Source organism: Lepeophtheirus salmonis, chromosome 1 (genome assembly GCF_016086655.4).
Source record: "Lepeophtheirus salmonis chromosome 1, UVic_Lsal_1.4, whole genome shotgun sequence".
Classification (NCBI taxonomy): domain Eukaryota; kingdom Metazoa; phylum Arthropoda; class Copepoda; order Siphonostomatoida; family Caligidae; genus Lepeophtheirus; species Lepeophtheirus salmonis.
Window position 1 is genome coordinate 47,970,055 of NC_052131.2, and position 25,793 is coordinate 47,995,847.

The window sequence follows — 25,793 nt, forward strand, 5'->3', positions numbered from 1 at the left end:
TAGCCAAATTATCTTATATTTCAAAAGATAAGTATAAATTCTTAAAACTATAATTATATCATTTGACATTTTTCAGTTCTATTCATGGGTGTATTTGCAGCACAATGAAAAGCCTTTGAAAATTCGGGTCTATTAGACAAAGGTCCAATAACACGATACTTGTTCGGAGAATGATCATCAAATATTTCGTTGAAAATGTATTCTGGATTATATACAGAACACCAAAGATTTGCACTACTTATCCAATAGAGTTGTTCCTGGGTATAATTTAGCCCTGGAAGAAGATCTTCATCATGTACATCATTCTTGATGGCTGAGACTAGAAGAGATGATAAATAATGATTGAATTTTATGTAAAACAAGAGAAAACAGAATATTACGATATGCTTTATGTGCGACATTAATTCCAACATTATCTGCCATGTTCTCACTAAACATAAATTCTCCGTCTAAGGGTGTATCATCAGAATGTTCATAATTATTATACTGATTAATCAGACATTGCTTCTTGTCCTCAAACATTGTGAGTGTGGCATTGCTCCACCAATTCTCTTCTTCTCCTTCAAAGGCATAATATATTGGTTAATAGGGAAAATTAGTATTCGACGTACTAAAAATACCTTTTTCGTTAATTGTTCGTCCATGAACATCGAATGCATGTGTGATTTCATGGCCAGCGATGAAAGCGAGGAGTGCAAAGTTAATATATTTTGGACGATCTTCTGCATATATTATTCCTCGAATTATACCGGCGTAAATTTCATAAGCATTTACCAATGATCTATAAGCTCCATTACCAATTGCAATCGTTCCACTCTTTGTCCAGTGGTTTTTGGTGACCTGAAAAATGAAAAAGTTTTTTTCACAAATAAAAATTAATAACATAATGTTTAAAAATACCGGAACTCGAAGTAATGAATAGTCCTTTGTTTTTGAGTAATGCATTAATGACAGCATATTTGTAAAGTGTTTGTCTTTTTCCAAAGATTGAAGCCCCTGATAGTATTTCTTCATTTCCACATCACTTAATAGTTCAGGTGGGTATCCTATAAGAATCTTCATTTTCCTCATTTTTACCTCAGCTCGCTTCTTGGTCTCATCGTCCATCCAACTAACCTCACTTAAACTCTTTAAATATTCATTTTTCAAATACGTATCAAGCATTACAGATAGATCCTTTGGTATTTTAGCCAAGTATCTTCGAATATACATCGAACTCATTCCTATTCCAATGGACTCTTCGACTATTTTGTAACAAACTTTAGTACGATCCGTCTCTGGTGCGTAGCCAAAGACAGGAGTTACAAAGTTATTTGCAATATCTTGTGCTTCCTTATTTAGGTATAATAAGGAGTCTTCTACAACTCTCCAAAGCATATAATTTGCTTGGACTCTAATTGGGGTCTTTAAAATTAAATTTTTCAATTTTTCAATGTACGAACGTCCATATACCACAACTTCTTCCTCCTTTTCCACCTAATAAATTACATAATTTAAGTATTGATAAAAAATTTTGAATGGTTAAATTTCAAATTAACTGACAAAAATACTAGAGTTTGAAATCATGCCGTTAATATAGCTTTGCCAATCAATGCATCCGTCTAATTTCCTTAAATCTTTAACTTTCATCAATTCATATTGATCCGTTAAATTTGGATCCTTAATAGATATATTCATCAAGCTTTTTGAAATTCAAAGACTTGAAGCATCTCTTTTCTGGCTTTTTCTTCCGTTGCTCCCAGTAAGACTGCCATATTTACCATATATTGAATATATTCCTATTCCATATAAAACTTGTTTTATAAATTTTTGTACATATTTTATCAATTAACTTACTATAATACTATCATTTCCAAATTGGAGTAAAAACTTGGAAAATCCTACATATGGCTGATCCAACGTTATAATTCTCTTGTTAGGGTTTTTGATATCCGTTTCGACCAAAAAATTAAGAAAATACTTTGCGGAAAACCCCAATTTTCTTAGTTTGAGGGTTTCATTGTACCATCGATAGGTTTGACGTGGTATAGACCAAGAGTCACATTCAATAACGGGCCATCCTCCCATTTGCTTTAAGATATCCTTCATTGGAGTTACACCTAATTCTTCTATTTTATTTTCATCAATGCATGTCTTGTAAAAGGTTTTCATATCCTTAAATATCTGTAGTTCTGATGAATTGAGTTCTTCATTCATTAAATCATTGATCTAAAACAAAAACAAAAAAAATGCTATATATATTAACATAATGGACAAATCAAAGTTTTTATTTAAATTAATATATTTCAAATGGCCACTACCTACAATGAAACATCCAATAACAAGCGTATTTCTTTGTTTATTTTAAATCTTTTGATTTCAATATTCTGTTTTATTAATATTGGATGCACTAGTCCATAAGCTCTGGTTAGTTTTTTATACATCTAATCCTGTTTTTAATACATTTTGATTTTTCCCCCAGTATTTTAACATTCTTATAGTTTTGAAACAACTTTTAAAAATGAAAAAAAAAAAAAAAACTAATTTCAATTGAAAATAATTGTATTTATTCTTTGGAAAATTTTAAATTTATATCAAATGTTAGCTTATATTTTATATGTGATCATTCCATTCTGAGAAAACACAATTTTAACGTTAAGAAGTCACCATATTTTAAGTGTTTTTGTTTTTATTTTGTTTTTTTTTAAATAAAAGAACGCCTTGGTACAAAACAAAATTACAGATTTTTGATGAGCGGGCAAGTGCTACTAGAATTAAAAATGAAATTCAAAAGAAAAAATAAATTTTGTTCACATGTTTGTAAATTGGTTTTTGAATTTGCTTATAGTCTACAAAATCACATTTTTCATTATTAAATTACTTACATCACTAATTAATCCATCCTTGGTTTTGGTCAAGACGTTGACTTTTTCTTCGCCATTCGGAACAATGGTTTTGTTGATGAACCCTCCACAAGAAAATGCATAAAAATCATCACATGGGTTTACGGTACTGTCCATATTTTCTAAAATAGTTTTAGCTGTTTGTTGACAACCAATAGAATTGCAAACTTTATTTGCATTTATGAAGTCTTTGATTGTTGTAAGAACAATGATGAGTCTTAGATAAATATTCATTCTAGAGCATTATGATTTGAAAGGTAGTGAGCAATTAGGGTAATTGTAAACTATATAGTGTTAATTTTGTCAGCCATGACTAAACGAAATGTATTCGACAAGAAATGTTTTTTTTTTTTTTTTTTATGACGATTACGGGAACAAAGTGAAAATGAAAAATCAAAAAATATTTTATTTTATTGACGATATCAAGGCGAAACTACGTATACGAAATATAATGATGATGGGATGAAATGTAATTGAAATAAGTGTGACAAAATTAATACTGATACTAAACTTCTATATGGCAAATATTAGGGATGTATCGGTCTAAAATGTTGACTTGCCCTCCAGTCTCGTCCTCAATGTTTCGTACACATCGTAAACAAAAGCATGGGCCGCCTCATAAAACAACTGTTACTTAAGGACGTCATCATCTTTATGTCAGCTATTGAGGGGATCATCAATTAATCTCACCAATATTTTATGAGAATAAATATACTTTAATTAAGCCATAAGTTAATTATTATCCTACAAGAAGAATATTATTATTCAAAGTTTTAGTAAACTAAGATATTTTACTATAATATTCCTAAAAAAATTCTTTCTTTGGGTTATCTTTGGACGGGACTGGACTGAATAAGACAAATTTTATGTTTCATATTTAGGACCGATACAAACTTACCTAATACATTACCTTGACAGTTTTTTAACAAGAAGAACCATTCAAAAAAGCTTGTTAAAGCTGTTTGGATTTGTTTGCTGGGAGTCGGGTAAAAGGACTTTTTCAGACTAAATTATAAGTAGTACAATTTAAAATTGAAACTCGTATTTTGAAACACATGTTGAGTCACAACATGTGTTTATATTTTACAAAAAAAAAATGAATTCATTGTTCTCAATGTTACCATTTCTATTATATAATTTTTGTGACGTAGATAAGTTTTATGACGTCCTTTTAGCGTCTTGAAAGTAAGGGCAAAAGTACTTAAAAGTACTCTAATGGCTAGTGTGTGTTGAAAAGTATACACTTGTGATTCAAATTTAGAATAGATAACAATTTTTGTTATTGGCCAATTTTGATATTTTCAATACAAAAAAAAAAATCTTTAACATTGAATTAAAAAAATTTTGTTGTCAGGAGAGCTCGCATACTGAAAATTTGTACAGGGATAGTTTGTACTAGGATTACTAGCACTGAGAAAATTTGAATTTGTATGAAATCCAGAGAGATGTGAACGATGTACTTTGTCTCTTCATTAATTTTCTTTCTTATTTGAAGAGGAGGAAGCAGGCTGTACAACGTCGTCACTCATGGGACTTGAATAACTAGAGGTATATATCTAGAACCTGCGATTCATACCTCAAATGGATCTCAAGTCAAGTTATGAGACCTTAACAAGTGATATATATACTCCTTCAACAAATTTTTAGGAGTATGTTCATAATTTGATATAATGATACTTGAATATCTAACTTTATTTTTAGTAATGAACTTTAGTGATATTTATAAAACAATTTGTATAATACAACTTTATATATTCATTTATTCCAATTAAGAATGTGAATCCGGCTCCCAATTTATTCATGTGTATGTATGGATAACCAATATTAATGTACATTCCTTTGTTAATGTTTAATTCCATTAATTGAACAATTTGTTTCAATAAATGTAAATATTTTTAAACACTATTAATTCCTTACTTTGTATTTACAATCTATATCTAAACTGTAAAAATGGTTTATTTAATTGTCAAAGATTTTTAAAAAAAACTTAAACTTAAAACTTAGGTTTAAAATGAGATATTCCAACAAGACCGATTTTTATTTAAATATTAAATGTTTCACCGCGTTAGCATTTTTGCCGATTACAGATGTTATTGATGGATTTGTCGAGCTTTGATCGTGATTTGACCTCATAAAAGACTGAATATCCTCCTTCCGTACCTACTTAGTGACTGGGGGGTGGAGGGGTCTACTCCCAACTTTGAAGGGTGCATCCAGATACTTACGAATGAGGTTGCCTTTTTTTCTAACCCTAAAGCGACAGAAAGGGCAGTATTTACTCTGCACTGCTGATTTATTAGTGTTGAGTGAGGATGTAACCATTCGATATCGGAACCACTTTTGTTCATAAGAAGTAAAAGGTTCTCCCATACTCTTTTTGGATCCCCATTAAAGCCTAAGATCCCCAATATACTACAGCGTCTCCTAATAATTGATGCACTACTGTGAAACTTTTTAGATTTTGCCATTTCTAAGTGTTTCGCATATTGTTTTTAGGTAATTGTCCTAAGTAAAAAAAAGAATTAAGGCAGTTGGTAGATGAATGCTTTGCTATCCTTCTATTTGTTCCGTCTGGACTTGGATTCATGAGAGCTTGAACAACAGTCTTTATTTCACGATTTTTGTCTGCGACTACCACTGTATCCACTAATAATTTTTCATACATATGCCAGTTTTTGAGGCAAGATTTTTGTTCCCGACACTTGCCTGTGCAAAATACAGTTCGTCCACCATAAAATGTGGTGCATTATATTTTATTATTTCTCCAAAGTCAAAGTGTCGTCCCAGTATGGTTGGAGCTCCGTTTGTAAAAACTGCAAAAACCATATTCCATAAAAGATGGTCGTCTCTGAAGAAGTCATACAAGAGTTTCTTTACATTGACTGCCTTAGTTGTTGTTGTAAGAGGCTTACAAAGTAAAAAATCTTCTTTTATCACGTCTTATTTCATAGATTAAAAATGTCAGTGACATCATCGTGTTGGATGATGAATTTAGCAGGGCTTGAAATTAGATCTACAACTAATTGAGCAAAAATGTAATTGCTCATGTCGTCTATTTTACTTCTGATAGTGTCATTTGAACTGATTGGTTTGTCGATGGGTACAAAGCCTTCAACAAATCTGGCTTTCTTCTCCTTGAACTCAGCAAGGGTTGTGTTTTTGTATTTCCCATCTCCATGCAGATTTATCAAGTCTTCCTTGAGTTGCGCCGATGCTAGACTAGAATTGCTCATAGGCAGTGCAAATAATGTATTGAGCACGCTGACTCGCACACGTTCCTTTATACAGGTGAATCCATATTGTACATATTCGTCAGACAATTTTATTTCTTTGCTCGACATAGTTATTATGAAAAGGGACTGTAAGATTAAAAGAAAACTAAAAATGACGTACAATCACTACAGGCACAAGTTGACTACTGAGCGAACCAAATTATCTGCAGCCCAGATAGCAAAGCTCAGCCATGTTGCCTGATCACCCGCAGCCAATAATGGATATTTCATGATGAAATGTAGATTTACAATTTTTCCTTTCTTTTCTCCCCTCCCCGCTCCCTACGCCAATTAATAGAGTGGTCTTCTGGCTCAAAACTAAGTACTTATTACTCAAGGACCTTTGAGTCCTTTACTTAAAGCCCCAGCTTAATAGAAATATAAGTTTATACTGTCATGTAATCGGGCTTGCTAGAATTTTCAATCTGATGTATTGTACCAACTGCTGGACAGACAGGCAGATTTTGAAGAAAAAACACGCAACCACTTATATTCTATGACGTCACTATTGCTAGAATTTTCAATTTAATGTATCGTACCCGCTACTGGACAGGAAACCCAGATTTTGACAAAACACACAACCACTCATCTACTATGACGTCAATATTAAAAGTGTGGTGGAAGTCAAACTTATGTCGTACATGCGTTATGGTATAACCATGTATTTTTATTAACCTTGCCAGCCCCATAACACATCTTCTTCCTCTTATGTTTCTAATATAATATAGGAATGGTGTGGCGTAAAGATAGGAGGGTTTAGGATCAGGATCCGAATCACCCATATACGATATAAGTTTACTTGTATTATCCGAAAAGATCCAAAACCCGAAAAAGGCTAGGGGTATTTGAACTTTTGCAGCTCCTAAAAAAGATTCAAGAGATTTTTCCTTATATTTAAAACCCTATAATATTGCTTTATACTTGATTCTAGTTATAAAAAGAGATTATTTATATCGAACGTACACTGTATTTATTTTGATTAGTGCTTGGTGCTTGAAGAATCCACACTGATCTCAGTTTTTCTTTCAGTTGTCTGAATTCTGAAATATCTGGGATTATAGTATATTGGGACTATTTTTAGGCTGAAAAAGGACACTCTTCTTTAGACCCTTATAAATATTCATCATTCATAATTATAAGGAATATTAAAGCTTATATTATAAAAATAAAAAAAAATTTAATTTATAAAAAAATATGGATCTCCAACAATTTATATTCGATTTTGTATTTTTTAAGTGATCCCATTCCTTATAAGAATGTACTAGCAAATGGGTACCATGATCATAATATTGTTTATGATTTCAATGTCAATTTCAAGATGCATGCCCCGTAAAAAATAATTATAAGTAATATTATTATTATATATAATATTCTGGTTCTTGAACTGCTAGAACCAGAACCGACAAAGTCGAACCAAAACCGCAATATATCCTCCATTAATTTCATGATGGTTCCTCCGGAAGGGATAGGTTTGCCCGTGTATTTCTCCATAAATTTTTTGAACGTAGATGATTAGCAATGGATAAGGGTATATTACATGTAATAAGCATCTTTGTGATATCAAAGTTAAAGTCTGACTTGATGTATTCATCATTAACTTGATTTTATAGATGAATCTTGTTATGAGATGAGGATATTGAGTGGTGTGTAATTCTAGACAGGGGACTAAAGGCACATTTATATCGACAAATCCGACACACCATCTGTTTTTCATCCGGTAAGTATTTTCCAAATTCCTAGGCCTCCATTTTCAGATATCCAGACAGATGGCGACGTTATTTTTTGCATTTTATTCAGTTCTCTATCGACTATCCCCATCTAATATTATTATATTAATATTGAATAATAAAGGCGGGAATGATAACGTTCATGATTGATAGAAGAAGATGTATATTATTTAATCAATGATGCCATAAGTATTTCTTCTCTTCTCCTCGCACGCTTTTCTATTCTTACCAAAATTATCACCCTTAGTAATATCCAATGCTTCAATAGAATGTTCATTTGAATTGCAACAATCCAAGACAAATTAACTGGCTAATACAATCTTCCCTTCACTTCTTATTTTTTTATAGTAGATAGAGTTATAAGAAAACAAAAACTGTTGCTAGGCAGCAAAAACAGAGGGGGGGGGGAGATAGGTTTCTTTTTGTATATATAAGATTTTTTGGAAGACAAACAAAATATTGCCATCATATTTCTAAGGTTCAAACAAAACCTATTCTGGGGACAGGGTTGTAGCCCTTCCCTTTCAAATGAAGTGAGCAGGCTTGCAATTCCTATATGGTTCCTTTGTTTCGTTATATGAAGTAATTTTTAATGACAACAAATAATATAGATACACTATTGATAGAAGGGATTAAAGTATTAGTAGCAATCATTATTATTCTTCATAAACTCAATGCTTACCTATTTTAAAAAAACAACTACTGGTAGTCATTTTACATAAAAAAATAATATCTAAGAGAGAGAAACTCCTAGATTGAAACTAATACAAGGGGGTGAAGGAGGAATAACTAAAATAATTTTAAATAAGTTTTTGATGGATGAAAAAGTCGGATATTCCAAATTAAATTGAATGTAGAAAAACGAGAACGATTTAATATATGTTTGGAGTGCCAAAGCTTTGTTTTTTGTCAGAAAAATGAGAATTATAAAAAAAATAATAATCAAACTAACGTTCAAAAGACTAATAGCCAACAAAAAATAACAATCTTTTATTTTCACAGAAGTAGAATAGCTATGTCCGTTTTGATTCATATCGATCTCCTCTTAATCATGTATGTAAATATAGATGAATTAAGTCATAATTAATTATTAAAATATATTATATATATAACTTATGACCAACTCTTAATAGTGCTGAGTCATTTTAATAATATTGTATATTTGTAGCACGTCAACCCAAAAGGAAGTTCGAAATTTTTTTCTCAAAATTGAATATGAAATAAATTTTCCAACAAATTATAGTTCATTTCAACGAACAAAGGATTCTGATCCTTTTCAGGTACCGTTAATTGTATTTAAAGTAACCAAAATTCACTCCTATATTTATAGAATTAGGAAATTAATAATTTCTAAGACAATATTGGTCCAAATTAAGTCAAGTAGAGAAAACAGATTTTTTAAACTATGATTCACAATCTTGGGTATTTCAATTTATCTCGGAAATTGAAATTCAATGCCCCTAATAACTCTTTGAAATATTGCCTGTCATTTTATGGATATAAATGATTGAACCCTTGTATATATGATTCGTGTATTTTTGATAGAAATAAATAGTTTTTTTTAAACATGTAGGCGACATTGAAAAAATACATTGCAGCCAAGATTAATAGAAATACTATTACCTTGATTGTAGATAGTAACGTTAAGCATCATATCTAACTCAAATATCCACTCAATGTGAAGTACTTTAAATCCCCACGAAAAATTACAACAAAAAATAAAAAACTAAGAGGGTGAGAATTCGTTTCATTGAGTAAAAAAAAGAAATTAGATTATTACTTGCATAGAAGGGACATAAATAATAATTATATACTTTTTAGAGTGGTTATTTCACATTTACACGAATATTAATATCAGGGGCGTCTCCAGGGGTGGAGGCTTTAGATACCTCCCCAATTTCAAAAATTGCTCCTGAAAATTGCATAGTTTCTAGGATATTCATCTCGTGGACACCTACACTTCTTCCGAAATTACTATTATCTATTGGAACGGAACACTAAAACCCCATTTTTAGGGTTCAGCATTCCAAAAAAAAAATCCGTTATGTTCAGCGTTCCGTTCATAGAAAGCACGTTCCATGGAACACCGTTCAATTTTGCGTTCCGTTCACAAGCCTAAAATTATGTATTAATAGGAAGAAGAAAATAAATCGACACCATTTCCTCCTACCCCTTCATCCCAAACGCTGGTAGCTGATCTACTGCAACGTCATAACAACTAAGCTTCTCTCCTCCAAAACATTCTTCAATTTGGCAGGCTTACCATGTTGATTAGTATAAGTTGTTACACATGTTGTATTTTGGTTGTAGTATTCTCCATTTTTGCCTTAGTTAGGTATACTGACTTCAAACTAATTAATTGTATAACTACGTGCAATGGCTACATAAAACTAAGGATGCCATTTTTGTAAAGAAAAATTAAGACACTCTTTTTGGAGGTAAAACAATGTATATGATGGAATCAGGTATATGATAACAGGATCGGATATCTGAGGGAGCCAGATTCCGACAACACCCAAAAAAATGTCTTAAATCTTGATTTATCCATATAATATAGCAAAAAAATTTTATTCAATTATGATAGATATGTTAGATGCTTTAAATTATCCTAATAAAACTGTATTTTTCCACAATTTGCATCATTTTGATATTTTGGGTACGGTTTTTTTCAAAAATAGGTAAATAATTAATATAATTGTTCTTTTCTGTCAAGCGCATAAAAGAATAAAAAGTGAAATAAAATATAGGGGCGCCAATTTTGTCGTCATTTTGTTTTGTTTATCTAGATATAGGTTCAAATAGACAAATGACATATGAGAAAGACTATTTAATATAGAGTAAGCTAATTCTCTTTCTAAGAATATTTTAGGGAACAGAAAAAAGCACTCTTTAGTAGGGACTGTTTTCTGAGTTCTTTTCGGTTATTTTTACTTTGAGAAAGATTCCCGTAAAATTATTTTTCTCCGAATATTCCAATACATTAAAAGTGAACTATTTCATTTACACGGAATAACAACATAATCCGGTGCTTTTGATCAATGCATTTCCTTTAAATTAACATAAAATTGCAGATACAATCATTGAGAGTATATCTCACTCAATATAGCCTCCGTTGGCCTCAATAACGGGCTCAGCTTGGGTTCTGATTTGCGTGCAGGCTCTATAAACTATAGCCCAATCCAAATTCATGTATTCCAGGACGATGGAGTCTATCAGGGACTTCTTGGTTGTGTGAAGACATCTGTCTACCTTTGACTCAACGTATCGCCAGACAAAATAACACATTGAATTAAAGTCGGAGAAGAAGTTGAAGAAGACCCTATACGGCCCTCTTCAACTACCAGTACACAAATATGTTCGGAAACAGAACGATCCAAAAGCATGAGGAGATGGAATTTAATGTTGCTAAGGAATTCAATCTATTTGAAGCCACTGGATAAGGAACAACAAATAATAGAAGTAATCCAAACGAACAAATGGGTTGATGTTGTTTCAGCTGTTCATTCTTGTACATTTGTTCCACTCTGATAATATATTCCTTAGTATCATCTATTAAATACATATATACAATATAGCCAAATTTTGACTGATACAACTGTTTTATACATATATGTATGTCATATTAAGGAATCCTCACTGAAGTCTTGTACGTATCAGAAGGGGAATAATAAAAATTGATACTTTTTTTTGGGTCAATCCAACTGTATAAAAAATGAATATCTCATAAAGGGTATAGACTTTAAACTTAAATCATAGAAGAAAAAAGAATATTTTTTAAAAATTTTAGTTGGAAATTTGATTCATTCGTAAAACAGGAAATATTTAAATTAGACTACTCGATACCCCAAGGAAAATTCTAGTCACGGGCAACCTTAAAAATCATACGGCACTCCTGATGACGTCATAATTATATAACCTTGCCGACCCACATGCAAATACATCCTAGTGCCGGTCCTATGATATTATTGACGCTCCAGACATAGAGAAAGAGCCAAATCTTACGCGTAAAAAGTCATGTAAAAAAGATAAAAAAATATATATAGTTCCTCAAAAAAATTTTAAGGATTCCCCGTGCATCAAAGTTTGGGTAAGTTTTTTGTCGTTTTTCAAGAGACTTGAGACACTGTGTGCGAGAGTAAATCATTGATCAATAACTAAAATATATACAGGGGCTTAAACTAGTTTTTAAAGGAAAGGAAAGTGTACATGAGAGGGACAATAGGAAAGAAACTGCTTCCTCAGTACTCATTAGTATTTTGAATTTTACTTTTTTTTTTAGTACGCTCTTCGCGGAAATAATATGTAGTTGATAATTGAATATAATAATAAAAAGTAACGATTTTAATTATGAACAATGGTTCTTATTTGGAAAAAGCCATCGACGTCTTTGTACAAACTTATTTTTAGCCAATGAAAACTGAAATGACCAACTATTCAGTGGCTAACAAGGCTCTCAACCTGCTTCAGAGTCACTAACGGAACAAAGACTAAAGAATCTCAACGATAGAGAAAGAGTTGCGACCATTATTATGGATAAAGTATACCTACTGGTAAGCTGTAAGCTATATTTTTCATTTTAAAGAACAGTTTGTGAGTATATGTAAAGGAGGGAAATTTTAAAGTATGGAACATGGAAGAGATACACTAACCAAGACATTGCTTTGTGTCAAGAGCTTAATTAACAAATATGAAGACACTATAGGAATGGTACCTTTGACAAAATTAGGAAATAATTTTTTTGGAAAATCATTCTACCAAGTTGTAGAAGCAATAACACCTGTTGGTTTTGAGCCAGTTGCATCACTGATGAATGGATATTCAGCAAACAGAAAATTCTACACTCAAGGGCTATGCAACAGCACATTGGATACCCATATATTGATAGTGGGACAAAGTTATTTCTGTTATTTGATTCAATGCAAATAGAACGCCTTCTTGGAGAAAAAGTTTGATGGGGAAGAAATTATTGCTGAATTTATCTATGTAACAAATTAATAAAATATCTAGCAAACAAAACCTGTAAAGTACTCAAAAAACAAACGTCCAGCTAGCAGGTGCCATGTTCCATGAAAGTACCATTTATGGCCTTGAATTTTATGCAAACAATGGTTATCCTGAGTTCCAAACAAGGCGCTGATGACATTTATTCAACGTTAAATTTTCAAATACATGGCTAAAAAAGAAAGATCCGAATAGTGAAAGCATAGCACCGTTTAATTTTGAAGAAATAAATGCTTTTTGCAAAAAAAATTATTCATGGGTTGGAGAATTTTGGATAAAGTAAAGAAGTTTAATTTTGAGAAGAGATGAGCTCTATGATAATAATTTGGTTTTGAAATATATATTTATTTAATGATAATTGATTGTATTATTTATCATTTCTTGATAAATGGTGAATTTAAGTTCGTAGCTTGTGGTCCAAAGATGGACAATTTGTCCTGTAACTAATTTAAATTTCATTATATTCATTTGTAGAAAAAATTAGTGATATTTGCACGTATTTATACTAATACGTAGGTTTATAAGTGTCCCCCAAATGTACTGGTTACATTTTGGTTTAAGCCCATGTGTAATAGTCATTGCATTGCAGTACATAACAATGCCAATAATAAACACTGATATTTGAATTAAATCAAAGTAATATGTATTGAAAATCCCAAAAAATTGTTAAATTAGATATAATATAAGGTGTAAGGATCCCATACTCGTTGCAGAAAGAAAAAAAGTTTGAGGTGTTTATAAATGTATAAGGATGTAGTAAAATATTTGTATACATTTTAGGTCTATATAAATAATAAAACAAGGCAATAGAGGAATACATTTTTTATAGACAATAAAATTTAACTCCTTCTTTTTGTTAATCCTATTGTGACAACTAGTACATAATTTACGATTTCCTTAATATTAATGAAAAAGATTTTCAATTTTATAATCTTGGTGTTTTGAGAATTGTACATTGTGACGATAGTTTTTACATCAATTAAATTTATTTATACTCAACAAATATAACAATGAAACTTAACTATAATTACATTCACATAGTTGCATTTAGACTAAATAAACACAAATCATTCCAAAGAATTTTGTTAAAAATAAAAAATCTTAAGAAACATTATAGTTCAAATTTTGTTACCTGTAAAAAAATTAACCAGTACATATTTATATGGATGAGTTAAGTTCCTTCGTAATTTTTTCGTACTTTAGTTTAAACTCAAGAAAATGGTTGAAAAAAGAACAAAAGACCTGAAAATTAACACTTTCCTATTAATGCTTTTATTTTTGTATTATTTCTGAGTCAAATAGTTCTAATATTTGCTTATTTAAAAGTAAAAAAACATAAATATTTCACTTACAAGTTTCTTAAGTATTAATCGTTAGAATAACTCATGAAATATAAAATTTCAATAAATTATTGGGTATTTTAGTATAAAAGTTGCGATAATACCACGCAACCTTTTGTAAGTTTTTTTATGATTTGAAAATATATTAAATAACTAAGTATTTATCATTTTTTTAATTATAAAGCAACTGTGATTAGGTTCAGAAATAGCTATAAAAATCATATATGCCACATTAGGGACGGCCTTATCTCACTAACATACAAGTTTACATTGTATTTTGTTGTAAGCTGTTCATTTATATGCTTCTTTTCTATCAATTCGTGTTAAAATGTGAATAATTTCCGGCAATGGTTGAACTGGGGACAATTGGCTAATATAGGTTAATATGATTGCGATTTAAATTCGTGGCGTACATTATTATCATTGTGAGACAAAAAAAAATTGGGGGTAATATCATCGTGAAGCAACATCATTGTAAGCAATATAACTTTAATGCTAGTTAACATTATCGTGTGCAATTTCATTGCAATTATGTTATATTCTGGCAATCAAACTATTGAATTATAGAAAAAATCCCCAGCATCAAGGCACCCTGCTCAAAATAAGGCTCAGCCACGGGTTTTTATATTAGTTGAAATTGTAATTTCTACCGGCGTTAATGCAATTTAGATATATTTATTAAGGAAACAAAAGGTAATAAATGAAGGGATTATTCTCAGACACAATGTGCACATTTTACTCCATTGATTCCCTGAGGGCCGATTACATTATCAGCATTAGAGTTAATTAGGTGGAAATGGTTCCAAGGATGAAGATATAAAAGGGATTTGGCATCAAAGACAGGCAGTTCATCTGGACAATCCGTGGGCCAGAATGTATTTGGGATATTATAAGGGGTACTTGAGGGTCAAAGAAGCGACAGCGTTAGAATTTGACATACTTTCAGGACCAGCAGTTTACCTGTACAACTTGTGGGCTGGTGAGTATTACAGGATATTAAATGGGGTATTTCATGGGATGTTTCTTCCTAATTCAATAGTATTATTGTCAAATTGTTTTTAGATATATCGTGGGGGGCATTGACTCTCACTTTTTAGAAAGCAATAACAATAAAAAGTTATTTCATTATGGTGTCAACAATATTTGGTGTTTACTATTTAAAACTATATCAACCTGTTCTGGGGCTACTGGACAGAGGGACTCCATTTGAGTATGAGTAATTTCAAAAATGAACTCTTCAGATTGTAATTATAAGAACTACTTCATGCATTCGAACAAATAAAAATCTGATGCTTCAGATTTCTGGATTTTTCTGACATATATGAATTTTGAATATTTATTTGTGCTAAAATATATATATAAACGTTTCACTTAGTTGGCAAAACACCGCCATGGAGTCAACAACAGAAGCTTTCAACCCAATTACATTTTCAGTTGCAGAACGTAGGTGCGTTGTTGTGTTGATTTTAGTGAACAATGATCTGGATCTTATAAATGTTGAAGTCTCAATAATTACGTTTGGCCTCCTCACTCCCCTAATCTGAATCCAATGGACTATTTTGTCTGGATATAACTCAAGGTGACTATATATAAAGGTGAGGCAGCAAGGAAATTCTACACTTATGTTTTTTATTAAAAAAAGATGAAGGAACATTTAAGGACGTCGTTCTTATTTCTTCGATTTTGGAGTAGCTCTTTTCTAGGGTGGTCCATATTAAATTTTGTTTAAACTTCTTTGAGTTTAGTAACTTGCACTTGGTTTTGTACGGATACAATTCTCTTTCTGTCAAAGAAAGATATTTTTACAATATTTTGCATTTGCGCTCCCAAAGTAAAAGCCCATTTGCTTCCTCACACTGGACTTCTTTTTCAAATTTGTAAACATGAATCTGAGTGCTTTGCCTCTTGGTGAAAGACTCTTGTTGGTACTCAGTGATCCCGCTACAAATTTACAAAAGCCCTTTATTATCAGTCTCTATTTCCAAGTCCATACTGGTTTACTGGACCTTACTTGCTTCCAATAGTTGTTTCACAAACTCTTTTCTTTCGCAAGTTTCCTTACGAACATCTCTGGAGGATTTTGGTTAGTTGCAGACTGATTTGCAGGGATTACTTGATGATTTTTCAAACAAAAGTGCTTCCCTATGTTCACAAGATTACAAAGCAATAAAAGAAAACTGATTATTGCTTTCAACATGACGGGGCACCTGCACATACGGCAAAAAAATGAATTTCTTGTCGAAGGGCTTCTGGCCACTGCATAGCCTTGACCTGAATCCCCCTGAGTTTAGTATCTGATGGCAAATTGAAAACAATAATAATAATATTAGTCCAATTGTTTGAAGAAAGAGTGGCGATCAATGTCAACTCACTACGTTGCCAACGTGTTCCGGGATCGCATGGAGTGTGTGATTGAGGACAAAGGGGCTCAAATTCATAAATGATATTCTCTAATAAGTAATGAACAATTTCCAATGAAAAAAATTATATAGAATTTCATTTAAATCCACAGGGTGTAATAAATTGTTCAACGTTCATTATGTTCCAAGTCTTTCTGACGGCCCGCTACATACATATAAACATTCTTTTTACGTATGAATGGATAAAATTTTAAATTCATATTATATAAATAAATATATGAAATTAACCGTAAAAATCTTTCCTAAACCCCTAATCAATAACTTGTCAGCGTGACTGCATTGGGGATCACATTGTTTTATCCTTTAACCGCAAAAAGACACTAGATTACACAATGAGCAAGGAACAAGTAACATCATCATGGATCATAAGGGAAACTCCACTAGAACTGGACATGATTGACTGTGAAATAAAACCTCAGATACTTCATTTGAGCTCTCATGGTTGGGGTTTTGTTTTATTTTTCTTGGGCAGTCAAGCAAGTTTGTAAAGCCCTTTGTAAATCTGTGTTTTTAAACCTTAAATAATTATTATCATAAAACATGTAGGCTTTATTGCACTGACTTATCACTTTTGGACAAATACAGATACTACATAGCAATCATATGTTATCGATTGCAAAAGAATTCGTGGAAGTTATATAGCAAAGCTAATTATAAATAACTAGGTATTATTTTTTATGAGTTTGAAGTATGGGACAAGATTATTGAACGAATAACTGACAATGGAGCAAACATAATGAAGGCAATAAATGATATGAATATTCCCCATATCTCATGTTATACAAATAGTATCAACGTTGTGGTGAAGGAATCTATTAAATCTAATTAAACTCTCACAAGAATGAGGGCCCAAGTATCCAAGATAGTTAATCTTACTAAGAAAAGTCAAAGATTAGGAGAGAAACTAGAGGAATAACAAAAAAGGTTAGGTTCAAACAAGTCAAAAGCTGCTACAAGAAATGCAAACTATATGGAACGGATTCTATCTTATGCTTGAACGCTTACAAGAGCTGAAAGAACCAATTTCTTTTCTATTGTCGCAGTCAGAATTGGATTTGGGAAACATTAGCGCTGAACATTATTTTATCATTAAGCATACTGTCAACGTCTTGAAGCTTCTGTATGAGGCAAAAACACAACTTTCTGGAGAGTTGTTTGCTACTGTCTAAAAAGTAATACCTTCGACAAATTAGTTACTAAAATACTATGCTAGCACTAAAGTATTTGTTCCTCTTTATAGTATAGACAGACAATTGTCAGGAAAAATCTGTTAACAAGTACATATATGAAAGATTTAGCAATATTGAAGAGATGAATGTTTTGGCTATTTCAAGTCTCCTTGATCCAAGGTTTAAAGACAGATTATTCAGAGAGAAAGTGAGCAAACGAAGAGTTGTGGAAGCATTAAGTTCCAAATTGATCAAACTGTATGAAATGAAAATACAAGATTCCAAATTGATAGTAAAAATCTATTCTTTATAAACCTCATATGAGTCTTCAAGTTTGAGGGCTTCTTTTGAAAAAAAAAAAAAATTGAAATATTTAAAAGAATAAATAGTGAATTTAATTTTTTTTCTTTATTTCAATATCGATTAATTAATTAAAATATCGTTGCTGACGTAAAAATAAAGTCATAGATTCTTTTTTACATCGTATTTTTATGATTGATTTCGTACCGACATAAGTGAAACCCTTAAAATGACTTATCAACCAACCTCCAATATTAGGAATTGAAAAAATAGGGGTGTTCGTAAGAGCCAAAAGTCATAAACACATTTGAATATGGTTATCAACGACGTAGCTCAATTGACAACTTGATTTGGAGAAATTATTCTCTTGAACTCAATGTGCGTAGGTTTGCGCCCTGGTTATACATGTTGGTATGTTATTTTAAAGAAGAAATAATACTGACCATTGTCCATGTGATTTCCCGCTCTCCCTGGCCCGAGCAACGCGGAGTAACACTTTTCTATTAAAATTATTAAATATTAGATGTAGATTTCTTTAATATAAATGAAAGCTTCTATTTTATTATTATAATAATAAATATGAAAAAGTAATCATCCCCTGTTACTGTATATAGAGGATCGATTGGCCTTCCTGCTATTATTAGGGGGTCCTCTAAGGCAAATCTTTCCTTAGTAGTATCCGATGTCAATCAACTCACGATTGTAGCCCATCCACTGGTCTTGAAGAGCTTAAGGAAAACTTATGTAAAATATTTGAAAACACTCGTGAGTAGTTGTCTCTCATGCGACGGATATCGTTCATATTAACGACGGTGCTCGTCTTCGTTATATATGTAGGGGCATGTACGTTTGGCTCCTGCTCAACATGTGATGGAAGAGCTTTGAACCATGGAACCATTAAAAAGGTGGATGGTCAACTCCGATGGTTACCGTGATTAAACCAAAAAAACAATATACAAATTTATATTACAACTAAAGTATCACTAACCATATTATAAAAATGCTTCTTAAAGTTGCTTATTGCATTGAAAAAAGTCTATGACCAACTTTATTTGAACAGAAATGGATCACGTAGTTGTCGTATCTTAATAACTAATCAATTTATCCAGCTATATATATATGAAGATTGACAGTGCTTTAAAAACATATTTATGGTTTGGTTGAACCATTTGTTTTGGGTAAGAAATAATTTTTAATAATAAATATTTATATGTATGAATACTGCAGGGGAAATGGTTTAAAGTCACAATATTTGCTGAACTTTATAAGCACTACACATCCATAAACCATTAAATGTCAAATTTTATTAAATTATTATTTATGTTATTAATATAGCTACCTATTAAACCTCTCTTTTTGCCCAACCCCATTAATGAAAATAAGACGATATTATGTTCAAAATGTTTTATATCAAAAATATGATCCAGGTATCCATTATTTAACTGGTTCATGAACTTTGATACCATACTCAAAGGTCTTCAAAACGATTTTTAGCCAATGTCATCATAAGAAGAACCTTGGAGCTCAGAGTTAGATTGTGTTATAGATCTAAAATTTCATTTTTGAGTTTTCTGATAATAGGTAATTTAACATTCCAAAGGGTTATTCAAATCGGATTTTAAAAAATCAAGTTTAAATTTTCCATGGAATGACAGATATAATAATGTAAAACAAATGGTTCAAACGAATACAATTATAAGTCGCATATTTCTTTATTTCCTACGAAATCTTTTACATATTGACACGACGTAAATTTATTACAAAACTCATTATGAGTGTGAAACCCCAATTTAATAATATTGAATGAAATAGTTTTGTTAGCCAAATTATCTTATATTTCAAAAGATAAGTATAAATTCTTAAAACTATAATTATATCATTTGACATTTTTCAGTTCTATTCATGGGTGTATTTGCAGCACAATGAAAAGCCTTTGAAAATTCGGGTCTATTAGACAAAGGTCCAATAACACGATACTTGTTCGGAGAATGATCATCAAATATTTCGTTGAAAATGTATTCTGGATTATATACAGAACACCAAAGATTTGCACTACTTATCCAATAGAGTTGTTCCTGGGTATAATTTAGCCCTGGAAGAAGATCTTCATCATGTACATCATTCTTGATGGCTGAGACTAGAAGAGATGATAAATAATGATTGAATTTTATGTAAAACAAGAGAAAACAGAATATTACGATATGCTTTATGTGCGACATTACTTCCAACATTATCTGCCATGTTCTCACTAAACATAAATTCTCCGTTTAAAGGTGTATCATCGGAATGTTCATAATTATTATACTGATTAATCAGACATTGCTTCTTGTCCTCAAACATTGTGAGTGTGGCATTGCTCCACCAATTCTCTTCTTCTCCTTCAAAGGCATAATATATTGGTTAATAGGGAAAATTAGTATTCTACGTACTAAAAATACCTTTTTCGTTAATTGTTCGTCCATGAACATCGAATGCATGTGTGATTTCATGGCCAGCGATGAAAGCGAGGAGTGCAAAGTTAATATATTTTGGACGATCTTCTGCATATATTATTCCTCGAATTATACCGGCGTAAATTTCATAAGCATTTACCAATGATCTATAAGCTCCATTACCAATTGCAATCGTTCCACTCTTTGTCCAGTGGTTTTTGGTGACCTGAAAAATGAAAAAGTTTTTTTCACAAATAAAAATTAATAACATAATGTTTAAAATACCGGAACTCGAAGTAATGAATAGTCCTTTGTTTTTGAGTAATGCATTAATGACAGCATATTTGTAAAGTGTTTGTCTTTTTCCAAAGATTGAAGCCCCTGATGGTATTTCTTCATTTCCACATCACTTAATAGTTCAGGTGGGTATCCTATAAGAATCTTCATTTTCCTCATTTTTACCTCAGCTCGCTTCTTGGTCTCATCGTCCATCCAACTAACCTCACTTAAACTCTTTAAATATTCATTTTTCAAATACGTATCAAGCATTACAGATAGATCCTTTGGTATTTTAGCCAAGTATCTTCGAATATACATCGAACTCATTCCTATTCCAATGGACTCTTCGACTATTTTGTAACAAACTTGAGTACGATCCGTCTCTGGTGCGTAGCCAAAGACAGGAGTTACAAAGTTATTTGCAATATCTTGTGCTTCCTTATTTAGGTATAATAAGGAGTCTTCTACAACTCTCCAAAGCATATAATTTGCTTGGACTCTAATTGGGGTCTTTAAAATTAAATTTTTCAATTTTTCAATGTACGAACGTCCATATACCACAACTTCTTCCTCCTTTTCCACCTAATAAATTACATAATTTAAGTATTGATAAAAAATTTTGAATGGTTAAATTTCAAATTAACTGACAAAAATACTAGAGTTTGAAATCATGCCGTTAATATAGCTTTGCCAATCAATGCATCCGTCTAATTTCCTTAAATCTTTAACTTTCATCAATTCATATTGATCCGTTAAATTTGGATCCTTAATAGATATATTCATCAAGCTTTTTGAAATTCAAAGACTTGAAGCATCTCTTTTCTGGCTTTTTCTTCCGTTGCTCCCAGTAAGACTGCCATATTTACCATATATTGAATATATTCCTATTCCATATAAAACTTGTTTTATAAATTTTTGTACATATTTTATCAATTAACTTACTATAATACTATCATTTCCAAATTGGAGTAAAAACTTGGAAAATCCTACATATGGCTGATCCAACGTTATAATTCTCTTGTTAGGGTTTTTGATATCCGTTTCGACCAAAAAATTAAGAAAATACTTTGCGGAAAACCCCAATTTTCTTAGTTTGAGGGTTTCATTGTACCATCGATAGGTTTGACGTGGTATAGACCAAGAGTCACATTCAATAACGGGCCATCCTCCCATTTGCTTTAAGATATCCTTCATTGGAGTTACACCTAATTCTTCTATTTTATTTTCATCAATGCATGTCTTGTAAAAGGTTTTCATATCCTTAAATATCTGTAGTTCTGATGAATTGAGTTCTTCATTCATTAAATCATTGATCTAAAACAAAAACAAAAAAAATGCTATATATATTAACATAATGGACAAATCAAAGTTTTTATTTAAATTAATATATTTCAAATGGCCACTACCTACAATGAAACATCCAATAACAAGCGTATTTCTTTGTTTATTTTAAATCTTTTGATTTCAATATTCTGTTTTATTAATATTGGATGCACTAGTCCATAAGCTCTGGTTAGTTTTTTATACATACAATCCTGTTTTTAATACATTTTGATTTTTCCCCCCAGTATTTTAACATTCTTATAGTTTTGAAACAACTTTTAAAAATGAAAAAAAAAAAAAAAAAAACTAATTTAACTTGCAAATAATTGTATTTATTCTTTGGAAAATTTTAAATTTATATCAAATGTTAGCTTATATTTTATATGTGATCATTCCATTCTGAGAAAACACAATTTTAACGTTAAGAAGTCACCATATTTTAAGTGTTTTTTTTTTATTTTTGTTTTTTTTTGTTTTTTAATAAAAGAACGCCTTGGTACAAAACAAAATTACAGATTTTTGATGAGCGGGCAAGTGCTACTAGAATTAAAAATGAAATTCAAAAGAAAAAATAAATTTTGTTCACATGTTTGTAAATTGGTTTTTGAATTTGCTTATAGTCTACAAAATCACATTTTTCATTATTAAATTACTTACATCACTAATTAATCCATCCTTGGTTTTGGTCAAGACGTTGACTTTTTCTTCGCCATTCGGAACAATGGTTTTGTTGATGAACCCTCCACAAGAAAATGCATAAAAATCATCACATGGGTTTACGGTACTGTCCATATTTTCTAAGATAGTTTTAGCTGTTTGTTGACAACCAATAGAATTGCAAACTTTATTTGCATTTATGAAGTCTTTGATTGTTGTAAGAACAATGATGAGTCTTAGATAAATATTCATTCTAGAGCATTATGATTTGAAAGGTAGTGAGCAATTAGGGTAATTGTAAACTATATAGTTTTAATTTTGTCAGCCATGACTAAACGAAATGTATTCGACAAGAAATGTTTTTTTTTTTTTTTTTTTTATGACGATTACGGGAACAAAGTGAAAATGAAAAATCAAAAAATATTTTATTTTATTGACGATATCAAGGCGAAACTACGTATACGAAATATAATGATGATGGGATGATACTAAACTTCTATATGGCAAATATTAGGGATGTATCGGTCTAAAATGTTGACTTGCCCTCCAGTCTCGTCCTCAATGTTTCGTACACATCGTAAACAAAAGCATGGGCCGCCTCATAAAACAACTGTTACTTAAGGACGTCATCATCTTTATGTCAGCTATTGAGGGGATCATCAATTAATCTCACCAATATTTTATGAGAATAAATATACTTTAATTAAGCCATAAGTTAATTATTATCCTACAAGAAGAATATTATTATTCAAAGTTTTAGTAAACTAAGATATTTTACTATAATATTCCTAAAAAAATTCTTTCTTTGGGTTATCTTTGGACGGGACTGGACTGAATAAGACAAATTTTATGTTTCATATTTAGGACCGATACAAACTTACCTAATACATTACCTTGACAGTTTTTTAACAAGAAGAACCATTCAAAAAGCTTGTTAAAGCTGTTTGGATTTGTTTGCTGGGAGTCGGGTAAAAGGACTTTTTCAGACTAAATTATAAGTAGTACAATTTAAAATTGAAACTCGTATTTTGAAACACATGTTGAGTCACAACATGTGTTTATATTTTACAAAAAAAATATGAATTCATTGTTCTCAATGTTACCATTTCTATTATATAATTTTTGTGACGTAGATAAGTTTTATGACGTCCTTTTAGCGTCTTGAAAGTAAGGGCAAAAGTACTTAAAAGTACTCTAATGGCTAGTGTGTGTTGAAAAGTATACACTTGTGATTCAAATTTAGAATAGATAACAATTTTTGTTATTGGCCAATTTTGATATTTTCAATACAAAAAAAAAATCTTTAACATTGAATTAAAAAATTTTGTTGTCAGGAGAGCTCGCATACTGAAAATTTGTACAGGGATAGTTTGTACTAGGATTACTAGCACTGAGAAAATTTGAATTTGTATGAAATCCAGAGAGATGGGAACGATATACTTCGTCTCTTCATTAATTTTCTTTCTTATTTGAAGAGGAGGAAGCAGGCTGTACAACGTCGTCACTCATGGGACTTGAATAACTAGAGGTATATATCTAGAACCTGCGATTCATACCTCAAATGGATCTCAAGTCAAGTTATGAGACCTTAACAAGTGATATATATACTCCTTCAACAAATTTTTAGGAGTATGTTCATAATTTGATATAATGATACTTGAATATCTAACTTTATTTTTAGTAATGAACTTTAGTGATATTTATAAAACAATTTGTATAATACAACTTTATATATTCATTTATTCCAATTAAGAATGTGAATCTGGCTCCCAATTTATTCATGTGTATGTATGGATAACCAATATTAATGTACATTCCTTTGTTAATGTTTAATTCCATTAATTGAACAATTTGTTTCAATAAATGTAAATATATATTTAAACACTACAGAAACTCTCTATATTCCTTACTTTGTATTTACAATCTATATCTAAACTGTAAAAATGGTTTATTTAATTAAAAGTCAAAGAGGTTTAAAAAAAAACTTAAACTTAAAACTTAGGTTTAAAATTGAGATATTCCAACAAGACCGATTTTTATTTAAATATTAAATGTTTCACCGCGTTAGCATTTTTGCCGATTACAGATGTTATTGATGGATTTGTCGAGCTTGCCGATGATCGTGATTTGACCTCATAAAAGACTGAATATCCTCCTTCCGTACCTACTTAGTGACTGGGGGGTGGAGGGGTCTACTCCCAACTTTGAAGGGTGCATCCAGATACTTACGAATGAGGTTGCCTTTTTTTCTAACCCTAAAGCGACAGAAAGGGCAGTATTTACTCTGCACTGCTGATTTATTAGTGTTGAGTGAGGATGTAACCATTCGATATCGGAACCACTTTTGTTCATAAGAAGTAAAAGGTTCTCCCATACTCTTTTTGGATCCCCATTAAAGCCTAAGATCCCCAATATACTACAGCGTCTCCTAATAATTGATGCACTACTGTGAAACTTTTTAGATTTTGCCATTTCTAAGTGTTTCGCATATTGTTTTTAGGTAATTGTCCTAAGTAAAAAAAAATTAAGGCAGTTGGTAGATGAATGCTTTGCTATCCTTCTATTTGTTCCGTCTGGACTTGGATTCATGAGAGCTTGAACAACAGTCTTTATTTCACGATTTTTGTCTGCGACTACCACTGTATCCACTAATAATTTTTCATACATATGCCAGTTTTTGAGGCAAGATTTTTGTTCCCGACACTTGCCTGTGCAAAATACAGTTCGTCCACCATAAAATGTGGTGCATTATATTTTATTATTTCTCCAAAGTCAAAGTGTCGTCCAAGTATGGTTGGAGCTCCGTTTGTAGAAACTGCAAAAACCATATTCCATAAAAGATGGTCGTCTCTGAAGAAGTCATACAAGAGTTTCTTTACATTGACTGCCTTAGTTGTTGTTGTAAGAGGCTTACAAAGTAAAAAATCTTCTTTTATCACGTCTTATTTCATAGATTAAAAATGTCAGTGACATCATCGTGTTGGATGATGA

The 25,793-nt window shown here is 31.2% G+C and overlaps 3 protein-coding genes across 4 annotated transcripts; all 3 read right to left on the minus strand.

Moving 5' to 3' along the window:
- LOC121131857 (neprilysin-2) lies at nt 1-3,889 on the minus strand. The gene is made up of 8 exons (XM_040727249.2): nt 3,793-3,889; nt 2,865-3,117; nt 1,837-2,208; nt 1,543-1,778; nt 901-1,476; nt 621-840; nt 381-560; nt 1-319 (listed from the first exon to the last, which is right to left on the minus strand). Exons 4-8 carry the CDS (start codon nt 1,675-1,677, stop codon nt 54-56), a joined length of 1,377 nt encoding a protein of 458 aa, XP_040583183.1. The 5' UTR covers nt 1,678-1,778; nt 1,837-2,208; nt 2,865-3,117; nt 3,793-3,889; the 3' UTR covers nt 1-53.
- Nucleotides 3,890-19,982: 16,093 nt separating this feature from the next.
- LOC121118385 (neprilysin-2-like) lies at nt 19,983-21,605 on the minus strand. The gene is made up of 5 exons (XM_040712992.2): nt 21,471-21,605; nt 20,829-21,404; nt 20,550-20,769; nt 20,310-20,489; nt 19,983-20,248 (listed from the first exon to the last, which is right to left on the minus strand). Exons 1-5 carry the CDS (start codon nt 21,603-21,605, stop codon nt 19,983-19,985), a joined length of 1,377 nt encoding a protein of 458 aa, XP_040568926.1.
- On the minus strand, nt 21,354-23,733 carry LOC139907600 (neprilysin-2-like). 2 transcript variants are annotated; one of them, XM_071894050.1, is made up of 5 exons: nt 23,696-23,733; nt 22,803-23,055; nt 21,765-22,136; nt 21,471-21,706; nt 21,354-21,404 (listed from the first exon to the last, which is right to left on the minus strand). In XM_071894050.1, the coding sequence occupies exons 1-4, from the start codon at nt 23,722-23,724 to the stop codon at nt 21,605-21,607; spliced, it is 756 nt and encodes a 251-aa protein (XP_071750151.1). In that variant the 5' UTR covers nt 23,725-23,733; the 3' UTR covers nt 21,354-21,404; nt 21,471-21,604. The 2 variants fall into 2 exon arrangements, with proteins under 2 accessions (XP_071750151.1, XP_071750152.1); XM_071894051.1 differs by having other exon boundaries at nt 23,684-23,722.
- Nucleotides 23,734-25,793: the final 2,060 nt, after the last annotated feature.

Bases quoted from the DNA above. Each gene is read 5' to 3' on its own strand.
- LOC121131857 (XM_040727249.2), bottom strand. From the start codon at position 1,677: ATGAATATATCTATTAAGGATCCAAATTTAACGGATCAATATGAATTG. The intron at 841-900 runs GTATTTTTAAAC...TTCATTTTTCAG, and splicing joins ATTCATTACTTCGAGTTCCG to GTCACCAAAAACCACTGGAC. The intron at 320-380 runs GTAATATTCTGT...CATCTCTTCTAG, and splicing joins TGTCGCACATAAAGCATATC to TCTCAGCCATCAAGAATGAT.
- LOC121118385 (XM_040712992.2), bottom strand. From the start codon at position 21,605: ATGAATATATCTATTAAGGATCCAAATTTAACGGATCAATATGAATTG. The intron at 21,405-21,470 runs GTCAGTTAATTT...GTAATTTATTAG, and splicing joins TTTCAAACTCTAGTATTTTT to GTGGAAAAGGAGGAAGAAGT. The intron at 20,770-20,828 runs GTATTTTAAACA...TTCATTTTTCAG, and splicing joins ATTCATTACTTCGAGTTCCG to GTCACCAAAAACCACTGGAC.
- LOC139907600 (XM_071894050.1), bottom strand. From the start codon at position 23,724: ATGGTTCTTCTTGTTAAAAAACTGTCAAG. The intron at 22,137-22,802 runs GTAAGTAATTTA...TTTTTGTTTTAG, and splicing joins AGGATGGATTAATTAGTGAT to ATCAATGATTTAATGAATGA. The intron at 21,707-21,764 runs GTAAGTTAATTG...TATATGGAATAG, and splicing joins TTGGAAATGATAGTATTATA to GAATATATTCAATATATGGT.